Here is a 24,290-nt window from a genome sequence, read left to right on the forward strand (position 1 = left end):
GGATATACCATGACTGGCTTCTAAGAAGGAGAACGTGGCAGGGTTATAGAGTATCATTTATAAGATCAGTGTAAGAAAGACAGTGACTTCTGTTTTGTATTCTCTCTCTCTCTCACCTTCTCAGTTTGCTTGCTGGTGACGGAGGAGCTCATATGGAAAAGCAAATAGTTTCTCCTATAGCTTTTATTAAAAAAAAAAATCCTCTTCACGGACTTTAACAGAGCAAAAGCTTTTGATTATCATGATGTCAGTTTATCGATTTTTCCTTTCATAGAGCATGCTTTTGGTGTCAAGTCTAATAACCCTTCATCTAACCCTAAGTCGTGAAGATATTCTCCCAGTTTTTTTTGTTTTAATGTATAATATTGTGTTTTACACTTGTATGTTTTATTTTAAGTTTATTTTATAATGCGTGAGGTTTAGGTTGAGGTTCATTTTTTTATACTTTTGTCAAAAATAAATGGGGGATATTTTTGTGGGTCTGTTTTATGGTTGTCTAGATTGTTAAATTAATCTGCATGTCTATCCATCCACCAATATCATATTCTCTTGATTACTTTAGCAATTTAGTAAGCTTTAATAACAAGCAGAGTAAGTCTTATTTTATTTTTCTTTCAAAATATAGTTTTAGCTCTCCTAGGTCCTGCACCTTTATATGTAAATTCTAAAGTAAACTTATATGAGACAACAAAATACTTTTCAGAAATTTAATAAGAATTGTGTTAAAACTATAGTTTAATTTGGGAAAAACTAATATCTTTACTATATTGAAACTTCCTATCCCAAGCCTCTTCAATTATAAGTACTCATTGATTTCTTTTATCAGCATTTTATAATTTTCAGGATATAGAAGTTGTACATCTTTTGTTAGACTTGTATCTCAGCATTTTATTCACTTTGGAGTAAGTATAAGTGATATTGTGTTTTTAATTTCACCTTTCACATGTTTATGGAAATGTAATTTTTATGTGTTGAATTTGTACCTAAAACCTTGCTGAGTTATTTTATTAGCTCTAAAACTTTTTTTTTTGGTAGAGTCCTTATAATTTTGTATGTAGACAATTACTTCATCTTCAAGTAAAGACAGTGTTTTTTTGTTTTTTGTTTTTTACTTTTATGTCTTTTTTTTCCCTTGCTTATTGCACTGGCTAGAACTTCATGTACTATGTTAAATAGTAGTCTTGAGAGTGGACGCCCTTGCTTTCTTCCTGATCTTAGGGGAAAACTTCCAGTCATTTACCATCAGCTACTTTATTGGCTGTATATGACCAACCCTTAGCCACTTGAGGAAGTTCCCTTCTGTTTCTTGTTCGCTCAGATTTTTTTCATTATAAATAGGTGTTGAATGTAGTCAAATATTTTTTCTGTGTCAGTTGATATAACCATGTGATTTTTTTCTTTGAAATTATAGTTCTATTTCATCCAGATCATCTAAAAAACAATATATGGGAATACATTAATGGTATTTGAGAAGTCTATATTCATATGAAAAACTACGGTTTGTAAAGATAGTACATTTTCCCTTATTCTGTGTTAGCTGGTGTAGCTTGATAGAAATGAAGAAGCACAAGTGATTAAATTTAGGTGGAGAATTTTGGAAAATGGTTCAAAATTGCCAGAGACTTTGATCGTGACTATCTAGGAGACTTAAGAGTGCCAAACACCTCTGTGCAAGGTTTTTTTTTTTTTTTTTTACTCTTTAAATTTGATAAAATATACATAACATAAAATTTACACTTTTAACCATTTTCAGGTGTACAGTTCAGTGGCATTAAGTACATTCACTTGACCATATGTAGTCTATTCCATTAGCCAATTTGGCTGAATTTATGCCAGAACCACATGGTTTTCATTGCTGTAAGTGTATAGTAAGTTTTGAAATCAGGAAGTGTGAGTCCTCCAACTTTGTTCTTTTTTAAGACTATTTGGGTTATATAGAGTCTCTTGAGATTCCATGTGCAATTTAGGATGGGTTTTTCGATTTATGAAAAAAAAAATGTGTCTGAAATTTTGATAGGTTGCATTGAATTTATAGATGCTTTGGATAGTATTGATACCATAACAATATTATATCTTCCAGTCCATGAACACAAGATAGTTTTCTATTTTTATATTTAAAAAAATTTTTTTTCAGTATTTCTTTTTAGTTTTCAGTGTATGCTCCTTGATTAATTTTAGTTGTCTGATAAGAGTGGATGCTATTCTATACTGAATTGTTTTCTTAATTTCCTTTTTAGAATGTTTGTTGTTAAAGAAATGTATTTGGTTTTTGTATGTTAATATTTTATCCTGCAACTTTACTGAATTCTTTGATTAGTTCTAACAGGCTTTTTTTTTTATATGGAGTCTTTAGAGCTGACATATAAAGTCATATCATCTGCAAAGAGAATTTTACTTCTTTCTTTACAATATATAAGCCTTTTATTTTTTTCTTGCCTGAGTGCTCTGGCTAGAACTTCTAGTATTATATTGAAGAGAAAGGGCAAAACTGGACTGACATATATAACATTGTTTGCTCATTGGCTGTATATTAATTTTAAGGAAATAATTGCAAAAAGCTAATTTTTACTCTTATTTTATATATTCTTATTTTCATGATATCACATGTTACGCTGATATTTTTAAAGAAGTCAAAAGAACATAAGCTAGGAGCCTAGTGTAAAAGATAGAAGAAAGTAAATGAGGGAAAAAGTGACTACGTTACCACTGGATTACCCACTTTGACATAAGAATGGTTTTGCAGTGAATACAAGTTAAGTTAAAATATTTCTCTTTCTGGATTATTCGGATAAATATTATAACAGGGATTCAGGATAATTTACAATCCAAAATATTAATTTATATTTGAAACCCAAACTAAATTAATAAATGATATTCCAGTTTTTGAGGGGACAAATCATTAATATTAATCTAACCAATTATTTATAAAATAGCATTAACTCCCCTGATGGTGACTCTCAACTCAATTCCCTATTGCAAGTATCAAAACCAAAATTATATGAGATTATTACATAAACCAGGTTAAGGCAAACACTCTCAGGGTTTTTTTCCTTAAAGTTATTATTGTTTAGATTCTTGTATTGGATTGCCAGAATCTTTGTACCAAAATCAGAGTAATACATAATAAAAAGCCTCAAGAAGAGCATCTTTAGACAAATAGCCAATTCTTTCCTCATATCAAATTTGTGAATAATTATGAAGTATTGTTTGTTTTGTTTTAGTATTGTATAAATCAAACCTGCAAAGAAGTTCCTCTAGTGGAGTATAATTGTAATGCCACTACAAAATGCAGAGGAAATGGGGTATGTTACTTTTGTTTTTGTAGTTCTAAATTTCATGTTATTTTTGTGGGTAATTCAAAGTAAAAATCTATCCTGTTTGGGAGAATTGAACATCTAGGTTGTTTTTTTTTAAAACAGACCTTACCTAGGAATAGCTAACTCATATAAAGAAAATCAGCTGATTTCCAACTGATCCAAAGACTATTAAGTGAATTGCACTATATGTGTACTGAATTTATTGTAAGCACTCACAACTTATGAATTAGTAACGTTTAAATAAAAAACATTTATTATTTTCTCATGGAAAAATGCATATTTTACTTATATTGTGAACATATTTGTTCTCCCTCAAACTCTTCATAATTAAAATTTATGGGGGTCTTCCCTGGTGACACAGTGGTTAAGAATCCGCCTGCCAATGCAGGGGACACGGGTTCAATCCCTGGTCTAGGAAGATCCCACATGCTGAGGAACAACTAAGTCTGTGCGCCACAACTACTGAGCCTGAACTCTACAGCCTGAGAGCCACAGCTACTGAACACGTGTGCTGCAACTACTGAAGCCCATGTGCCTAGAGCCCATGCTCCTCAATAAGGGAAATGACCGCACTGAGAAGCCCGTGCACCACAACGAAGAGTAGCCCATGCTGGCCGCAACTAGAGAAAGTCCATGCGCAGCAAGGAAGACTCAACACAGCCAAAAAATAAAAATAAATAAATAAATAAAATTTATGGCTATATAATATTTTACAGAAAGCATACTTAAAAAACATGTTAGTGAATTTTTGATGTTCTTATGAAGAAGTTTCTAATAAAAAATATATCTTCCTGGAGAAAAAGATGGCGGTGAAGTAGAGAGACGTGGAGTGCATCCCTCTCCACAGATGCATTGGGAATGCACGGAAGGACGCAGTCATTCCCACAGAGAACCAGCTGAACACCAGCAGACGGCCTCGGACACCAGAAAGGGCTGCGGGGAGCCCGACATAGCCGGTAGGGAGGCATCTACGACGGCTCAAAGAGGGTGAAGCGGCGGAGCTGTGACAGACGGGAGGGAGTGAGAAACATACGGAGGGTCCGCAGCGCAGCTCAGCGTTCCCGGACCGAGACATCGATCCGCGGCTGAACGGAGGGTCCGGGAGCGGGAGCGTGGGAACCGGAGAGCTGGTTCAGGGTGAGAAACATTGTTGCCGGTAGGGCGACGGACCGAGAGGACAGGAGGGAGGAGGTCCGCGGAGAGGAGTGCCGGTCCCTGAGAGCTGCCCGGCCATGATGGCGGCTGGAGGCTGCAGGCTCCCGGGCGGGGGGGAGGAGCCGCGCGCATAGCCTCTCCCTCTCTTTCGGTGCCTCTGCAACAGGCAGTGGAGAGACGCCCTGCGGGCCACCTAAGGCGCTCAGGGATAACAAGCACCCTCAGGCGCTCGGGCGGGGCTAGATTAAAACTCCTTGCAACGCCAGCAGCAGGGAGGCTGCCGAGAGAAAAAAAAAACCAGCATCAAAAAGAAAAAACCCCGAGAGAGGCCCAACTCTAAGACTTTCTGTGTACGCCTGAGCCACCAGCGCCCTCTGCAACAGGCACCTCCAAGCCTGACTGAAACAACAGTGCGCCACTGCTCACTCACTCCCAGGAGAAGGAGCCACTATTGTACCCTCTCCCTCCCCACACACCGAGGCTTACAGACAAACAATAAAAGAACCTCTGCTGGTCACAGAATAACGCAAAAAAAAAAAAACCCAAGGCAAGGAGAAGGACACTTACAGCTGAGACGCTAAGGAAACAGAAATAGTAGTATCAATACCTATTGAACTGGTCCATTCTGGGATCAGTTCTGGATTTTTTTTCTTTTTTTCTTTCTCTCTCTCTCTTTTTTTTTTTTTTTTTTTTGATTTATTAAATACGATCTTAGCCCTAAGGGATCTACAAGTTTTACTACATAATTTTTTAAGGATATTTTTTATTCTTTTTTTTTTTATTTTTTTTATTTATTAAATACGATCTTAGCCCTAAGGGATCTACAAGTTTTACAACATAATTTTTTAAGGATATTTTTTATTCTTTTTTTTTTTTTTTTTTTTTGCCTTTTTATATACTTCTATATCTAGCTAAGTTTTTGGTAGTACGGACAAAATATCTTTCATACTTTCCTTTCATCCCTTTCTTTTATACACTTCTATTCCTTTCTTTTTCTTTGCATATTTCCAACCACATTACGCTCTTCTGTTCCCCTTTCTTCCAGCCATTTTAAGTGTATTTTATCTTAACATACTTATAAGCAACACTATCGGGCTGCTCAGACTCCTTGCTCTATTCTCCAGATGATGCACTGCCTTGGTATTAATATTAGGCTTTTGTCTTTATCTTAGTTCTTAGTACAGTTGTCTAATTACATTCTGAGAATCTCCATTCTCTCTGGTGGTACTCCAGCTCATTTCTATATTTGATCCTAGCTTACAAAATCTCCCTGGATTGATGTTTGTATGTGTAGGGTGTTATTTGTTGTTTGTTTGCTTTTGCTTTTGTCTCTGATTTGTTCTGTTTCAGTTGTCAATTTCTGCTGGGTTTCTCTTTGAATATCTGATAGCACACTGGGGTTCTGTCAGGTCTTTCTAGAGCCTTATGTCCTAACGGATTCAATAATTGTGTGTCTTATACATGTATGTGTTTCCTAGACTGAATATTCGTTTAATCTAATACTTGGACATTAGTCTGAGGCTTGGACAGTCTTCTATAAACACCTCTATCACCAGGACAAGCAACCCCAAAAGCTTGGACAACCATGAGGAAACAAAGAAACCCCATGCAGGCAAAGGAGCAGGAAAAAAACCCACAAGACCAAATAAATGAGGAGGAAATAGGAAAAATGCCTGAAAAAGAATTTAGAGTAATGATAGTAAAAATGATACAAAATCTCGATAACAAAATAGAGAAAGTACAAGAAACAGTTCATAAGAACTCAGAAAAACAAACAGCAATAGATAACAAAATAACTGAAATTAAAAATACTCTAGATGCTATAACCAGCAGAATGACTGAGGCAGAAGAACGAATAAGTGAGTTGGAAGATAGAATGGGAGAAATAAACGCCACAGAGCAGGAAAAAGAAAAAAAAATAAAAAGACTAGAAGACAGCCTCAGAGACTTCAGTGATAACCTTAAACGTACCAACATTCGAATTATAGGCATCCCAGAAGAAGAAGAAAACAAGAAAGGGTCTGTGAAAATATTTGAAGAGGTTCTAGTGGAAAACTTCCCCAACATGGGAAAGGAAATAATTCACCAAGTCCAAGAAGCACAGAGAGTCCCATACAGAATAAACCCAAAGAGAAATACACCAAGGCACATATTAATCAAACTAATGACAATTAAACACAAAGAAAAAATATTAAAAGCAGCAAGAGAAAAGCAACAAACAACATATAAGGGAAAACCCATCAGGATAACAGCTGACCTTTCTACAGAAACTCTGCAGGCCAGAAGGGAATGGCAGGATATACTGAAAGTCCTGAAAGAGAGAAACCTACAGCCAAGAATACTCTACCCAGCAAGAATCTCATTCAGATTTGAGGGAGAAATCAAAAGCTTTCCAGACAAGCAAAAGTTAAGAGAATTCAGCACCACCAAACCAGCCTTACAACAAGTGCTAAAGGAACTTCTCTAAGTAGGAAACACAAGAAAAGGAAAACACCTACAAATACAAACCCAAAACAATTAAGAAAATGGTCATTGGAACACACATGTCAATAATCACTTTAAATGTAAATGGATTAAATGCTCCAACCAAAAGACACAGACTGGCTGAATGGATACAAAAACAAGACCCTTCTATATGCTGCCTACAAGAGACCCACTTCAGACCAAGGGATACATACAGACTGAAAGTAAAGGGATGGAAAAAGATATTCCATGCAAATGGAAGTCAAAAGAAAGCTGGAGTAGCAATACTCATATCAGACAAATTAGACTTGAAAGTAAAGACTATTAAAAGAGACAAGGAAGGGCACTACATAATGATCAAGGGATCCATTCAAGAAGAACATATCACAGTGGTAAATATCTATGCCCCCAATATAGGAGCACCTCAATACATAAGGCAAATGCTAACAGCTATAAAAGGGGACATCAACAGTAACACAATAATAGTGGGAGACTTGAACACCCCACTTACATCAATAGACAGATCATCCAAACAGAAAATAAATAAAGACACACAAGCTTTAAATGACACATTAGACCATCTTGACTTAATTGATATTTATAGGACATTCCATCCAAAAACGACAGACTACACTTTCTTCTCAAGTGCACACGGAACATTTTCCAGGATAGATCACATCTTGGGTCACAAATCAAACCTCAGCAAATTCAAGAAAATTGAAATCATATCAAGCATCTTCTCAGACCACAACGCCATGAGACTAGATATCAATTACAGGAAAAAAACTGCAAAAAATACAAACACATGGAGGCTAAACAATTCACTCTTAAACAACCAAGGAATCACTACAGAAATCAAAGAGGAAATCAAAAAATATCTAGAAACAAATGACAACGAAAACACAACAACCCAAAACCTATGGGACGCAGCAAAAGCAGTTCTAAGAGGGAAGTTTATCTCAATACAGTCCTACCTTAAGAAACAAGAAAATGATCGAATAAACAACCTAACCTTACACCTCAAACAACTAGAGAAAGAAGAACAAAGAAACCCCAAAGTGAGCAGAAGGAAAGAAATCATAAAGATCAGAGCAGAAATAAATGAAAAAGAAAGGAAAGAAACCATAAGAAAAATAAATGAAACTAAAAGCTGGTTCTTTGAGAAGATTAACAAAATTGATAAACCATTAGCCAGACTCATCAAGAAAAAAAGAGAGAAGATGCAAATCAACAGAATTAGAAACGAAAAAGGAGAAGTCACAACGGACACCTCAGAAATACAAAACATCATGAGAGACTACTACAAGCAACTATATGCCAATCAATTGGATAACCTGGAAGAAATGGATACATTCTTAGAAAAATACAATCTTCCAAGACTGAACCAGGAAGAAATAGAAACCATGAACAGACCAATCACAAGTACAGAAATTGAGGCAGTGATTAAAAATCTCCCAACACACAAAAGCCCAGGACCAGATGGATTCACAGGCGAATTCTATCAAACATTTTGAGAAGAGTTAACACCTATCCTTCTCAAACTCTTCCAAAATATTGCAGAAGGCGGAGCACTCCCAAACTCATTCTACGAGGCTACCATCACCCTGATACCAAAACCAGGCAAAGATGTCACAAAAAAAGAAAACTACAGACCAATATCCCTGATGAATATAGATGCAAAAATCCTCAACAAAATACTAGCTAACAGACTGCAACAGCACATTAAAAAAATCATACACCACGATCAAGTGGGGTTTATCCCTGGGATGCAAGGATTCTTCAATATACGCAAATCAATCAACGTGATACATCATATCAACAAATTGAAGGATAAAAACCATATGATCATTTCAATAGATGCAGAAAAAGCTTTTGACAAAGTTCAACATCCATTTATGATAAAAGCTCTCCAGAAAATGGGCATAGAAGGAAATTACCTCAACATAATAAAAGCCATATATGACAAACCAAAAGCCAACATTGTTCTCAATGGAGAAAAACTGGAAGAATTCCCTCTAAGAACAGGAACAAGACAAGGGTGTCCACTCTCACCACTGTTATTCAACATAGTTTTGGAAGTGTTAGCCACAGCAATCAGAGAAGAAAAAGAAATTAAAGGAATCCAGATTGGAAAAGAAGAAGTAAAATTGTCACTCTTTGCAGATGACATGATATTATATATAGAAAACCCTAAAGACTCTACCAGAAAACTGCTAGCACTCATTGATGAGTTTAGTAAAGTAGCAGGATACAAAATTAAAGCACAGAAATCTCTTGCATTCCTATACACGAACAACGGAAGAGCAGAAAGAGAAATTAAGGAAACTCTCCCATTCACCATTGCAACAAAAAGAATCAAATACCTAGGAATAAACCTGCCTAAGGAGGCAAAAGATCTGTATGCAGAAAACTTTAAGACATTGATGAACGAAATCAAAGATGACACAAACAGATGGAGGGATATACCATGTTCCTGGATTGGAAGAATCAACATCGTGAAAATGTCTGTACTACCCAAAGCAATTTACAGATTCAATGCAATCCCGATCAAATTACCAATGGCATTTTTCACAGAACTAGAGCAAGAAATCTTACGATTTGTATGGAAACGCAAAAGACCCTGAATAGCCAAAGCAATCTTGAGAAGGAAAAATGGAGTTGGTGGAATCAGGCTTCCTGACTTCAAACTATACTACAAGGCCATAGTGATCAAGACAGTATGGTACTGGCACAAAAACAGAAAGGAAGATCAATGGAATAGAATAGAGAACTCAGAAGGAAGCCCAAACACATATGGGCACCTTATCTTTGACAAAGGAGGCACGAGTATACAATGGAAAAAAGACAGCCTCTTCAATAAGTGATGCTGGGAAAATTGGACAGCAACATGTAAAAGAATGAAATTAGAACACTTCCTAACACCATACACAAAAATAAACTCCAAATGGATTAAAGACCTACATGTAAGGCCAGACACTATCAAACTCCTAGAGGAAAACATAGGCAGAACACTCTTTGACATACATCAAAGCAACATCCTTTTTGACCCACCTCCTAGAATCATGGAAATAAAATCAAGAATCAACGAATGGGACCTCATGAAACTTAAAAGCTTTTGCACAGCAAAAGAAACCATAAACAAGACTAAAAGGCAACCCTCAGAATGGGAAAAAATAATTGCCTATGAAACAACGGACAAAGGATTAACCTCCAAAATATACAAGCAGCTCATGAAGCTTCATACCAAAAAAGCAAATAACCCAATCCACAAATGGGCAGAAGACCTAAATAGACATTTCTCCAAAGAAGACATACAGATGGCCAACAAACACATGAAAAGATGCTCAACATCACTCATCATCAGAGAAATGCAAGTCAAAGCCACAATGAGGTATCACTTCACACCAATCAGAATGGCCATCATCACAAAGTCTGGAAACCACAAATGTTGGAGAGGGTGTGGAGAAAAGGGAACTCTCCTGCACTGTTGGTGGGACTGTAAGTTGGTACAGCCACTATGGAAAACAATTTGGAGGTTCCTTCAAAAACTACAAATAGAACTACCATATGATCCAGTCATCCCACTCCTGGGCATATACCCAAAGAAAACCACAATCCCAAAAGAAACTTGTACCATAATGTTTATTGCAGCACTCTTTACAATAGCCAGGACATGGAAGCAACCTAAATGCCCATCAACAAATGAATGGATACAGAAGATGTGGCATATATATACAATGGAATATTACTCAGCTATCAAAAGGGATGAGATGGAGCTATATGTAATGAGGTGGATAGAACTACAATCTGTCATACATAGTGAAGTAAGTCAGAAAGAGAAGGACAAATATTGTATGCTAACTCACATATACGGAATCTAAAAATGGTACTGATGAACTCAGTGACAAGAACAAGGAAGCAGATACAGAGAATGGACTGGAGAACTCGAGGTATGGGAGGGGGCGGGGGGTGAAGGGGAAACTGAGAAGAAGCGAGAGAGTAGCACAGACATATATACTACCAACTGTAAAATAGTCAGTGGGAAGTTGTTGTATAACAAAGGGAGTCCAACTCGAGGATGGAAGATGCCTTAGAGGACTGGGGCAGGGAGGGTGGGGGGGACTCGAGGGGGGGGGGCGTCAAGGAAGGGAGGGAATATGGGGATATGTGCATAAAAACAGTTGATTGAACCTGGTGTACCCCCCAAAAAAATAATAATAATAATAAAAAATATATATATATATAAAAAAAAATATATCTTCCTGCAAAAAACATTTCATTTCTTCTCAACTGCTTATCTATCTTAATCTGGTAATACAAATTTGTAGTTACTTTTACATTTAAGTTTTCGTTCTTAAAATGCATAGGTGGACCTAGAGACTCTGTATGACATAGATGGACCTACTTTAAAGTCAGAAAGAGAAAAACAAATATCGTATATTAATGCATATAGGTGGAATCTAGAAAAATGGTACAGATCAACCAGTTTGCAAGGCAGAAATAGAGACACAGATGTAGAGAACAAACATGTGGACACCAAGTGGGGAAAGTGGGGGTGGGTGTTGGGAGGGGAGGTTTGGGTGGGATGAATTGGGAGATTGGGATTGCCGTATATACATTACTAATAAGGAAAAAAATATCAAATTGTACACTTTAAATATATGCAGTTTATTGTATGTCAGTGATATCTCAGTAAAAGTTCTTAAAAAGTACATAATTTGAGACTCTTTGTTTTACTATTTTCCTAAAAGAAAATTAGTGTAGGATTTAATCAACATCATATGAATGACCCAAAACTCACCAAATTTATCTGTATTCAATTTTATAATTTTTAATTGATCGATTTTAGAAGATATAAAATGCTGCTGCATTATCTTTAATTTGCTGTGAGCAGTAAACAAAAAGCATAGCTACATTTTCATGTTTTGTTTTTATTTTCTATACTTATAATCGTTGGTCTGATCTTTCGGTTTCCTTTGTTCAATTATCTGTTTTAAGCCTTCAGCCTTAATATTTTTTATAAAATCTCAAAACCAAAGCTATAGATTGTAGATTATTGATACATTTTATTTAGCTATAATTAACATACACTATTATATTAGTTTCAGGTGTATATTAGTTTCACATGTACAACACAGTGATTTGATATTTTTATACATTATGAAATGAACACCACAGTAAGACCGGGTTTATGTACATCCTATTTTACAGTAAAAAGTTTTATAAGAAAAACAAACACACAAACATCCAAAATGTAGCTGTATTGACTTTGATGTTCCTGAGAGATTCTACGCAGTATGTTAATTTTTTCTAAAATTTATGTTATAGGGAAATTTTGAAAAAACGGCTAGGATAATACATTAAAGTGGCCAAGTCAATTGATGGTAATTTTGTCATGATATATATGTGTATAAATTAAAGGCAAGAAACATACTGTCATGTAGGGTAGTGATTTTGTCATTAACTATTATGTTGCTAAAATTTTCGCTACTTTTCCTAACCTATTTCTCACATTATATAGTCTTGATAAACTTAGAAAAACAGTGATTTTGTTCTTTTGACTGTATTTATATATGACGTATAAAGACTACCATGATTTATAGTGACTATATATTTTTCTGTTTCAGGTATGCAATAATTTAGGTAATTGTCACTGCCTTCCTGGCTATAGGCCTCCGGATTGTGAATTACAGGTTGATTCGCCAGGAGGAAGTCTTGATGATGGAAATGATCATAAATCTGGTGAGTAGAAATTAAGCTTTCCAAACAAAATAGAACACGTTTTTAAATAATTGAAGAAATATGCTGCTGAGTCAAACCTTTCGTGGTCTCCTGAGTAATTAAAAAAGAAAGTTATCTTGAATAGTGGCTTTCAATAAATTACTGTTAAATAATATATGTAATGTGTTTTCCTCAAGACACCCAGTTTTAATCAACTCAGTTACTAAGATAGAATATAGTACCCTTTAGTTTCAATAAACTTCATAGCATGAATGCAAAACAAATCTAAATATGGATGAATGAACACTATGTAAATCATTTGCATTCCATGTTATTAAAAATTTTGGAGGTTTTTAAAAAGCAACTGTAGGATAAGGTGTTTATTCTCAATGAAATTTAGACAAAAACATATGACAAAATATAAGTATACATATTTAATAGGAAATAATAGTAAAGCACATTTTGAGTGATGAAGTACAGGTTTATACTTTCTCTTGTTTCCATGAATGAAGGCAAGTGGCTGTTCATTGATTCAACATCTGTTTATGATAAAAACTGTCAACAAAGTGGGTATAGAGGGACTACACCTCAACACAGTACAGACCATATATGGCAAAACCAAAGCTAACATCATACTCAATAGTTAAAAGCTGGAAGCTTTTCCTCTAAGATCAGGAGCAAGACAAGGATGTCCATGCCCACCACTTTTATTCAACATAGTATTGGAAGTCGTAGTCATAGCAATTAAACCAAAAAAACAAACAAAAGCAATCTAAGTTGAGAGACAGAAAAAAAAAATAAATCCAAGTTGTATTTTATGGGTATTTTATTCTTACTAGGCTACATGGCCCAAATCTATTCTTACATATCCATCTGTAAAATTATTTTTGTGTTTGTATTATTTTGCTGGAACAACTGGACATCCATAAGCAAAAGAATTATCCTAGGCACAGACCTTACAACTTTCAAATATTAACTCAAGATGGATCGTAGTCCTGATGTAACATACAAAAGTGTGATCCCCTGGAAGATAACAGAAGAAAATCTAGGTGAGCTTAGAGAATGGCGTCTTAGATACAGCACCATAAGCGTGACCCACCAAAGAAAAAATTGATGACTTGTACTCGATTAAAACTTAAAAGTTCGGCTTTGTACAAAACAGAGAATGAAAAAACAAGCCAGAAACCGGGAGAACATCTTTGCAAAACATATCTCATATAGGACTGGCATTCAGAATATACCAAACACTTTTGAAACTCAACAATCTGAAAATTAACAACCATGTTTAAAAGTGAACAATGTTAAAGTGCTTATCTGGGTTCCCTTGTAGTTCTCTGAGCATCTCTAGAACCATTACTTTGAATTCTTTGTTGAGCAATTCCTAGATCTCCATTTTTTGGCACCAGTTATTGTAAATGTACTGTATTCCTTTGGTGGAGACACCTTCCCCTGACTTTTCATAATTCCGGTAGCTTTGCATACATTTGAAGGTGCAGTCACCTCTTCCAGCCTTTATAAACTATTTCCTAAAGGAATCCTTTCACCTGCGGATGGAGGCACATCTAATAGTGCTATGACCCTGGGACTACTGGCACAAGATGCCAAGAGCAGGAGCGCCTGGTGATACCAGGTCCAAAGGGATGTATTGCCTCTTTGGGTCCGGCCACTGAGGTCCATATTATCAACTGTGTGGTCCTTGTGAGCGCTTTGTGGGTCCGTAGTGGCTGCAAGGTCTGTTGGGGTTCTAGGCAGCACCTGCAGGATTGGTAGCTAAGGAGAAGTTGAGGCAGCAGTGGTGGCTGGGGACAGTGGTGTGCCCACACTTGGCTGTGGGGCCCAACTGCAGGTGCCCATGTGGTGGCAGAGGTCAGTTGCACACGTGCTCGTAGTGATCAGGGCTGGGTAGGTAGCAAGGGTTCGAGCCAGCTACAGGCTCACTGGCCACTTCAGTGGCCCTGAGCATTAGTGTGCTTTCCTATTGCTTCATGCCCTACCTCTGGGTGGGTAGGTATACTGCAGGGAGAGCAGTGATGGAGGGGCGGGGCAGGCTTGGGGGCATGCAGGTGCACACCCGGAAGGGCTAGCTACAGGTAGGCACGATGATGCCAGCCTGTGTCAGAAGGCAGAGCCTGATCTGACGAACAGCTGCAGGGGCCCTGGATGTCAGTGTGCTCGCCTGTGGCTGGATACTCTCTCCGCTGGGCATGCACCTTGTAGTAGAAGCCAGTGACAGGAGTCAGGCTGGGAGCATGCACGTGCATGGCTGGAGGGGCTGCCAACAGGTGGCCATGGTGGTGGTGGCCAGTGACAGCAGCCAGGACCTGACTGTGCCCACAAACAGCTGTGTATGACGGGGGAGCTGGGGAGGCTGGCAGGTTACTTCTACTCAATATTATATCAGAGATTCTAGTCAGTATAGAAAGACCAAAATAAGAAACAAAAAAACAGAAAGCCACATACAAATAGATTAAAAAGGAAAAAGAAAATTAGTCTTTATGTACAGGTAAGATTATCCTATATGCATAAATTCCTAAGGAATCCACAAAATATTTGGTAAGGGTGCAGAATATGAGATCAATATACACAAACCAATTGTATTTATATGAACTAACAAGAGACAATCCAACAATGACATTAAGGAACCAATTTTATTGTTTATTTTATTTACAACAGAATAAAAAATAAAATACTTGGAAATAAGTGAAAAATTACGATGTGTACACTGAAAACTTCAAACCATTGCTGAGATAAATGAAAGAAAATTTAAATAAATGGAGAGACAGTTACATTCATAGATTGGAAGATACTATTGTTAAAAGGGCAGTTCTCCCCAAATTTATCCATACATTCAAGAAAATTCCCATAAAAATCATCCAGTAGGTTCATTTGCAGAAATTGACAAGCTGATTATAAACTTTATACAGAATTTCAAAGGACCTAGAGTTGTCAAAATAACTTCGAAAAAGAATGGTGTTACAGAAAGTACACCACCCAATTTCAAAACTTTCTACAAAGCTACAATAATCAACACAGTGTAACACTGATATTAACATAGACACGTAGATCAATGGGACAGAATAAAGAACTGGAAATAGACCCACAGATACATGGAAAACTGATTTTCCATAAAAGTGCAAAGCAATTCAGTGAGTAAAGGATAGTCTTTTCAACAAAAGGTGCTAGAAAAATTATATATCCACATGCAAAAGAAAAAAGAATTTTGTACATGATCTGACATTATGTACAAAAATTCACTCAAAGTGGATCACAGACCAAAATATGAAGCCTAAATGTATAAAACTTCCAGAAGAAAATATTTAAGAAAACCTTAGTGACTTTGGATTAAATAGGGATTTCTTTACATATGACACCAAAAGCACAATCCAAGGAGAAAAGGTGAAAACTTGGACATCATCAAAACTAAAAGATTTTGCTCTTCAAAAGTCACTGTTAGGTGTATACCTAGTAAAGTATTTATATTCAGAATATATACAAATTTTATATTCAGAACATATAATCTTTGAAACTCAATAATGAAAAACAAACAGCCCTACAAAAATGGGTAAAATATTTAAACGGACACTTTATCAAAGGAGATGTATGGATGGCAAATAAGCATGTGTAAAGATGCCCAACATCCTTGTTCATCAAGGAAATGCAAATTAAAATCGCAGTTAGATACCATTACATGCCTTTAAAATTTGTTTAAGTTTAAAGGACTCGCCACATGACATTTTGCCAAGATGTGATGACAGTATCTCATACCCTACTGTTGAAATGTAAAATTGTACAGTTTCAGGTACGTAAAAAGGTAAACATTCACCTACCATGTAATCCAGTCACTTCACTATTTACCTAAGAGGATAGCATGCCTTCACCCATACAAAACTTTGTATACAAATGTTCATAACAGCTTTATATGTAATAGGTGAAATTTGGAAACAACACAAATACAGATCCACAGATGATGGATCAACAAAGTGTGGTACATCCAAACAATAGCATACAGTTGAACAGTAAAGAGAAACAAGCTATTGTTAAAAGTACCAATGTGGGTGGGTGTCAGCATTTATGCTGTGTGAAAGAAATAGGACTGAAATGAATACAGACTGTCTGACTCTGTGTTACATTGTAGAACACACAAACTATTCGATAGTGAGAGAATGCAGATCAAATCAGTGGTTGCTTGTGTGGGGCAGTGGCAGCATGGCAACGCTATATATGGGCAGGAAGAAACTTTTGTGGGTGATGGATATATTCACTACAATTGAGCCTTGGACTACATGGATTTGAACTGCACAGATCCACTTATACACAGCTTTTTCAATAAATACCACAGTACTACAGCATCTGAGGTTGATTGAATCCATGGAAGGGCAACTGGGATACGGTGGAATCTGGGCTCTGGAGGGACCTAGGATATGCAGGACCAACGCTAGATTTAAACATGGATTTTAGACTGCTCGGGGTGGATTCCCCTAACGCCTGCATTGTTCAAGGGTCAACTGTCTTTTGATGGATGTGGTGGTTTTATAGATATATACAGATAATAAAACCTATAGAATTGTACACCTCAAGTAGGTGCATGTATTTTGTGTCTAAAATAACTCAGTAAAGCTGTTAAAATAACAAAATTTAAGTGACATCTAAGACAAGATTCACACTATTTTGTTGTCAGATCTCAGGCGTTAGTTAAACTTATTTTATTTACTTACCAAAAACACGATAAGAATTTTACATTAAATGAAGAAAACCCACAGAAGTCAAAACAAAAGATCATCTTTTAAATGTATGCCACATTTGTTAAATCTTATCCATCTGTACAGTTATAATGTTTGCATTTCATTGTGTATAAGGAATAAAAAGAATGAAAACACCAAATATCCCAAGACTCGCAACCACTGCTACTGGGAAGGTAATTTCTACAACCGCTTAGGAACATTATTGGAAAAGTCACAAGTGTTCAGTTTAGGCACATGCTATGAGTAAGCATCACCACTCCCGAGGGCGTCTCCCTGAGAGACATGCACACGTATGTTGACTGAGACGTGTAGTATAATATTCATACCAGCACTCTTCCTAACACCCATAATTGCAAATTACCCAAACTCTTATAAGACATAGAATGCATTAACAGCTGCTATTTCTATATAAGGATATCGTAGGCAGTGATGAGAATGAATATTTTACAACTATAAGCAATAATCTGGGGGCTTCCCTAGTGGCGCAGTGGTTAAGCATCCACCTGCCAATGAGGGGGACATGGGTTCGAGCCCTGGGCCAGCAAGATCCCACATGCAGTGGAGCAACCAAGGCCGTGCGCCACAACTACTGAAACCAGCATTGCCTAGAGCCCGTGCTCCCCAAAAAAAGAAGCCACCACAATGAAAAGCCTGCCATGGCAACAAAGAGTAGCCCCTGCTCGCTGCAACTAGAGACAGCCCACACACAGCAACGAAGACCCAGCACAGCAAATAAATACATAAATAAAATTATTTTTTAAAAAAGAAATCAATACACTTGTAACCTTTGGAGAAGGATGATGATTAGAAAATATCCTGAGGATGCTTTGGGGATTCTAGCAGGGTATGTTTTGAGATCTGAATGGTTTTGCTAATTCTTTGTTAATGTATTTATTTATTATGTACTTTTCTAAATTGTGTACTACTTCAATTTTTTAAGTGTGAGAAATAACGAAAGGGCATAAATCTGTTGTTGAATGTCAACAAGAGGGGAGAATACACACAACACATACGTTACATGTAGGTAGATACAGATACAAGGATAGGTATAGATACGGGTTTTATTCATATGCATAAAATACAAGTACTAGGTGAAGAAACATGAGTCGCTTAAAAATGGTTTCCTCCAGGGAGAGAAACTATGTGACTTGACGAGGGAGGGAGATGACGGTTTTCCACAGTATACTGCTAAATTTTTAACTTAAGCCCTATTAATATATCACCTTTTATATTATTATATATTAATATATGATGGCATATATAATTATATATTAACATTATAATTAATTTATAATAAAATCAATAATATTGATTATCATTTATAACTTAAAGTAAAAATAATAATATTGATTATAATTAATATACATTAATATTAATACATTATATTAGCATATTGATATACTATATTAATATATGATGGCATAAATAAGCTGAATGTAGTAAGCAGACCTCAAAATATATATGCGGTATCATAATAATTAAACAAATATGCACAAAAGATGACTAGTAAATCTATGAAAAATGTACCATTGTAGTTTTGAGTACGAGCTTAAATGTCCTTTTATTTTCTCCTATAAGAGTTTGCAAAGTATTACATTTTCAATTATGCATATGATTTTATATGTACACATATGATTAAAGTGAAATAAATATAAATGTATTCAAATATTCAGTGAATATGCACTGATTTCTATGTTTCATTTCTAGTTACATTTTTTGCTAAAAAAGGCTACAGTGCACATCAGAACTGGCTTATTTTGAGTTTCTACATTGTTCTGCCCTTTTTCGTAATTTTCACCCTTATGGTCATGAAGCGAAATGAAATGAGAAGATCAAGCAGCAAAGTGAGCACAGAATATGAGGGGTAAATATGCTTTTATAAAGAATATATTAAATTGTGCTGGTCATTAACCAGTGTCATAAATTCATAATTATATAATTTGTCATATTTATTATTAAATATGAGCTATTTTAAATCTAAGGTAAATGGCATTTTAACCATTTTGTTTCCCCGAGAGTTCGTTGTTAGCATATTAAGGCAAGTCAAAATTTTGACTGCTCTAGACTGTTTTCCTGATGCATATTCCACACTGTACTAAGGACTTAATATGTCAGAGAGGCATATATTTGGTGTGTCATTTTAAGTTCCTTTCTAGTTGGATCTAAATTAAGTATGAGTGTTTGTTTCCTTTGGAGAAAGCTTTTTTTCCAATTTAGAATTTGTGTTAAAAATGTCATTAATAAATCCTTGAGCCTCATAATATTTCTCTCTCTTTAGTAGTGTCAAATACTATTAAAATATCTCTACAGAATTCCTTTAAAAGTAGATAGTTTCTTACACATTTGTACATACTATTTTATTACATTTGTGTGTCCTCTTCTGATGACCTAACATTTAACTCATTGAAGGCATGAAACCCTCATATTAATCCCAGAATGTAACATCATGAATGAAGATTTTAGCTTCAAAGTGACACTGTCTTTGAAAGCTGTTATTACTGGTCCATTTTATGAAGACACGTTCAGTTGTACACACATTACATGCATGTCGTTCAGGAGAGTGATGGATCATATTCACTGCAAGAGGAAGAGACATAATTGGCCTATCATGAGCCTTTACAGAGGAAAAGAGCAAAAGAGAATTCAAAGAAAGGCCTGACAGGTAATATCGTTGAGGGAGCCTGAGTAATGTACATGCTCAATCCATCTTCACATCTAAACATTTCTGCTGCCCAGCCTTCGTGACTGTTCCTTTATAAACTCTCCCACCAGGCCCGGTTGCGTACCATTAGGCCTTCCATCTTTGTTTTTTATTCTATAAATGTATCTACAGAAGCCATTGAAAACATAATTTTCACCAGATGGGGAAAAAAGTTTTCATCTTCTAGCGATATATTTATTTCCATCATGCATTAGGCTGGGGCTGTGGGGTTTAGGTAGGAAGATCACAGAGACGGAATGCCATTCTCATCACATCATATCAAAGACAAATGCTACCAATTGATAACTTGATATCAACCTTGATTACCTGGAGGAAGTAGTGTTCACTAGGAATTTCCTGAAAACATGAAAACACCTGTAAGATTATTTTTCTCCCTTTTTATGCTTAAATCTATAAAAGGAAGCGACTGAATGCACCCCATATGTTTTTGTTTTTTGAGCAGTTCGTCACTTTGGGCTCTATAAGATGTTCCAAAATCATCTTGTATGTTCCTTGCCACAGCCCTAGAAGCAGGCATTTCTACAAGGATTCTTGGTTTCTTTAGCTGGAGAACAATATTAGAAACAAATCTAGATGCCAGGTGTGCTCCTTGCTACTTGGATCTCATTGCTTCTAGATCCTCGTAATAGATGGATATATAAACTCACGTGCACAACACACACGTATACCCACACCTGTCTTTATATATCCTGCAGATAAGTCCTTTATCAGGTATAAAAATCACTAATATTTTCTTCACATATGTGTCATATTTTCATTCTAACCACAGTGTCTTTTGCTGAGGAAGTTTTTAATTTTATCATTATTTTCCTTCTTGGATTATGCTTTTGTTGTTATACTTAAAAACTTACCACCAAACGCAAGGTCACTCAGATTTTCTCCTATGCCTTCTTGAAGATTTATAGCTTTCCATTTCACATTTAAATCTATGATCCATTTTGAGGTAATTTTTGTGTAAAATTTGAAGTACATTTAGAGTAAGGTATGAGGTATGTGATAAGGTTTGTATTTTTGCATATCTATGCCAAATTGTCCGGCACCATTTGTTGAAAGAATTATCGTATCCCTTTGTTGAAAACCAGTTGACCATATATATGTAGGTCTAATTTTGAATGAAGGAAGTAAAATGTTTCTTATTTTCATGGTTAATTTTACAGTGCAAGTCTGCTTGTTTATAGGGTAATGATATTTTTTCTACACTGTATCTTTTTCCAAGTTTCAAACATTAGAATATGATTTTCTCTTTAATCCACATTTGCAAATAAATTTGCCTAAAGGAAATATGTGAGTTATCTTTCTCACATGCCACAGATTAAGTAAATAAATTTAAAAATTTCTTTAAAATCCTCTTTTATGTTGAAGTTGGTCTCTTATAAAGCAGAATGGAAAAAATAATGCTTCATGAAGATCGGTCTTCTCTGCCTTCATAATGTAGTTAAGCTGCATTAAAATGCATTAATATCTGGGAAGGTTTGAAAAAGACTTTTTGCTGTATTTGTCTTTTAACTCATACTGAAAATTGTGCAAGCAGAGGTCTAGACATGGGAGACTTAGTAGGAGACTAACTTGTCTTAAGAGTGGACCGGGAACTTCCCTGGTGGCTCAGTGGTTAAGAATCCGCCTGCCAATGCAGGGGACATGAGTTCCATCCCTGGTCCAGGAAGATCCCACATGCTGCGGAGCAACTAAGCCCGTGAGCCACAACCACTGAGCCTGCGCTCTAGAGCCTGTGCGCCACAACTACTGAGCCCATGTGCTGCAGCTACCGAAGCCCATGGCCTAGAGCCCATGCTCCACAGCGAGAGAAGCCACAGCAATGAGAAGCCCGTGCACCGCAACAAAGAGTAACCCCTGCTCACCACAACTAGAGTAAGCCCGCGCACAGCAACGAAGACCCAATGCAGCCAAAAATAAATTAACTAATTAACTAATTAAATAAAGAGTGGACCAGAGAGGCTCGGGAGGGAGGGATTATGGGGATATATGTATAAATACAGCGGATTCACTTTGTTGTACAGCAAAAACTGGCACAGCAGTGTAAAGCAATTATACTTCAATAAAAAGCTCAAAAAAAAAAGAAAAGAGGGGACCATAACACAGACTCACAGACCACATATCTAAGAACTTCCACGTGATCACTTTCTGCAAGATCAAGAGGAAAAATCATAGCTATGGTGAATACACATTTGGGTTGAAGCCAGGAATACAGCACAAATTACCTGGGCTTCCAGAAGGAATATATTTCAAATATATATATACCTAGATATGTACACACACATGTAAAACCTAAATATTCATATATAGAAGCTTTATATATATAACTATATATATCATATATATATAACTGTATATGCGTATATATACTTTTTGACATCTTAATGGGTATGAGGTGGTAGCTTATTGTGGTTTTTATTTGCATTTTCCTAATGATTAATGAGTTGAGCATCTTTTCATGTGCTTATATGACATTAGTACATCTTCTTTGAAGAAATGTCTATTCAGGTCCGTCGGCCATTTTTGAATCAGAGTCTTTGGGTTTTTATTGTTGAGTTTTAGGAATTCTTTACATATTCTGTATATTCATCTCATTTCAGATATATGATTTGTAAATAATTCTCCTACTTTTTGATTGCCTTTTTATTTGTAATATTCCAGGTATGTAGCCAAAATAATCAAAAGCAGGTTCTCCAAGAGATATCTGTACACCAGTGTTCCTTGCAGCTTTGTTCACACTAGCTAAAGATGGAAGCGACCCAGGTGTCCATCTGCAGATGTATGGATAAAGCAAAATGCGGTTTAAACATGCAATGGAATATCATCTAGCCTTAAAAAGGCAGGAAATTATGCCTTGAGGACATCATACTACATGAAATAACCTAGTTCACAAAAGACAAATACTGTATGAGTTCACTAACATGAGGTACCCAGAATAGTCAAGTTCCTAGAGAGGGAAAGCAAGATGGCGGTTGCCAGGGTTTGGCGGAGGAAGGAATATGGAGTTTAATGGGTATAGAGTTTCAGTTCTTCAAAATGAAGAGTTTTGGAGATGGTAGGTGGTGATGTTCATACAACATTGTGAATATACTTAATAACAATAAACTATGCACTAAAAACTAGGATGGTAAATTTTATGTTATGTGTATTTTACCATAATAAAAATTATTCTTATAAAAAATAAATGTCCCCCCAAACTGAAATTAGGCAAGTCATCAACCCACAAATTAAAACATGAAAGTCCTCTCCAAGTTAACTTTATTGCCTTTCAATGTGTGAACTCCATAGTGATTGGGAAAAAATTCTATTTAGCCTTTCACCATAGTCTTCTAAACCATGGATTTTTCTAAGAACCAAAAGTGTAGAAAACTAAATAAGTAAATAAATGGATTTTGATTGTTTTCAGTCATTTCATGGCTGTAATTATTTTGACTCATACTTGTTATTATTGTTTAATAAATTATTTAATTAATTTACTTATTGGCTGCATTGGGTCTCCGATGCGGCGCGTGTGGGCTGTCTCTAGTTGTGGCATTCTGGGTCTACTCTTCATTGCCCTGTGTGGGCTTCTCATTGCGGTGGCTTCTCTTGTTGCAGAGCACAGGCTCTAGGCGCTTGGGCTTCAGTAGGTGTGGTGCTCCAGCTTAGTTGCTCCGGGGCATATGGGATCTTCCCAGACCAGGGATGGAACCTGTGTCCCCTGCATTGGCAGACAGATTCTTAACCACTGCGCCACCAGGAAAGTCCCATCATACTTAAATTATAATACAACAGTAAAGTAATAAAACACATATATTTATACCTATAAATACATATTCATATAATAAATACTATTTAATGTTTAGCTTTTTACTTGGACTTCATAGTTTTCTAAGAAACAAACTTACCTATAAATATTTCAATTAATCTATTTCGTTGATTTTTTAATTTTTTACTGTTTGTGTTGTTTAGGTAAATGTTTTCATCTGAGCCTTAAATCCGAAATCTGGTGGCAGATCCGGTTAAAGTAGGAAACCACCTGCTACTAAACATATCGTGAATTTACATTTTCTTTTTCTTTCACTAGTCACTCAGCCATTGTACCAGAAAGCTATGACGTCAACTATTAATCTCGCCAAGAACTTCACCAACAAGTGGCTTCCGTGCAGACCAGAAAGTATTTTGTAACTCTTCGGA

At 36.1% G+C, this 24,290-nt stretch overlaps 1 protein-coding gene across 1 annotated transcript in view; it reads left to right on the forward strand.

Annotated features, from left to right (window-relative positions):
* LOC130830067 (disintegrin and metalloproteinase domain-containing protein 18-like) overlaps positions 1–24,290 on the forward strand; it is an 80,190-nt gene extending 55,900 nt beyond the window's left edge. Inside the window, exons 17-20 of the mRNA XM_057696966.1 lie at positions 3,222–3,302; positions 12,563–12,677; positions 19,106–19,262; positions 24,181–24,290. Of these exons, the coding sequence (XP_057552949.1) occupies positions 3,222–3,302; positions 12,563–12,677; positions 19,106–19,262; positions 24,181–24,223 (396 nt within the window). The 3' untranslated portion in view covers positions 24,224–24,290. The remainder of the gene's footprint in view (positions 1–3,221; positions 3,303–12,562; positions 12,678–19,105; positions 19,263–24,180) is intronic.

This window comes from Hippopotamus amphibius, chromosome 10, assembly GCF_030028045.1.
Source record: "Hippopotamus amphibius kiboko isolate mHipAmp2 chromosome 10, mHipAmp2.hap2, whole genome shotgun sequence".
Taxonomy (NCBI): Eukaryota; Metazoa; Chordata; class Mammalia; order Artiodactyla; family Hippopotamidae; genus Hippopotamus; species Hippopotamus amphibius.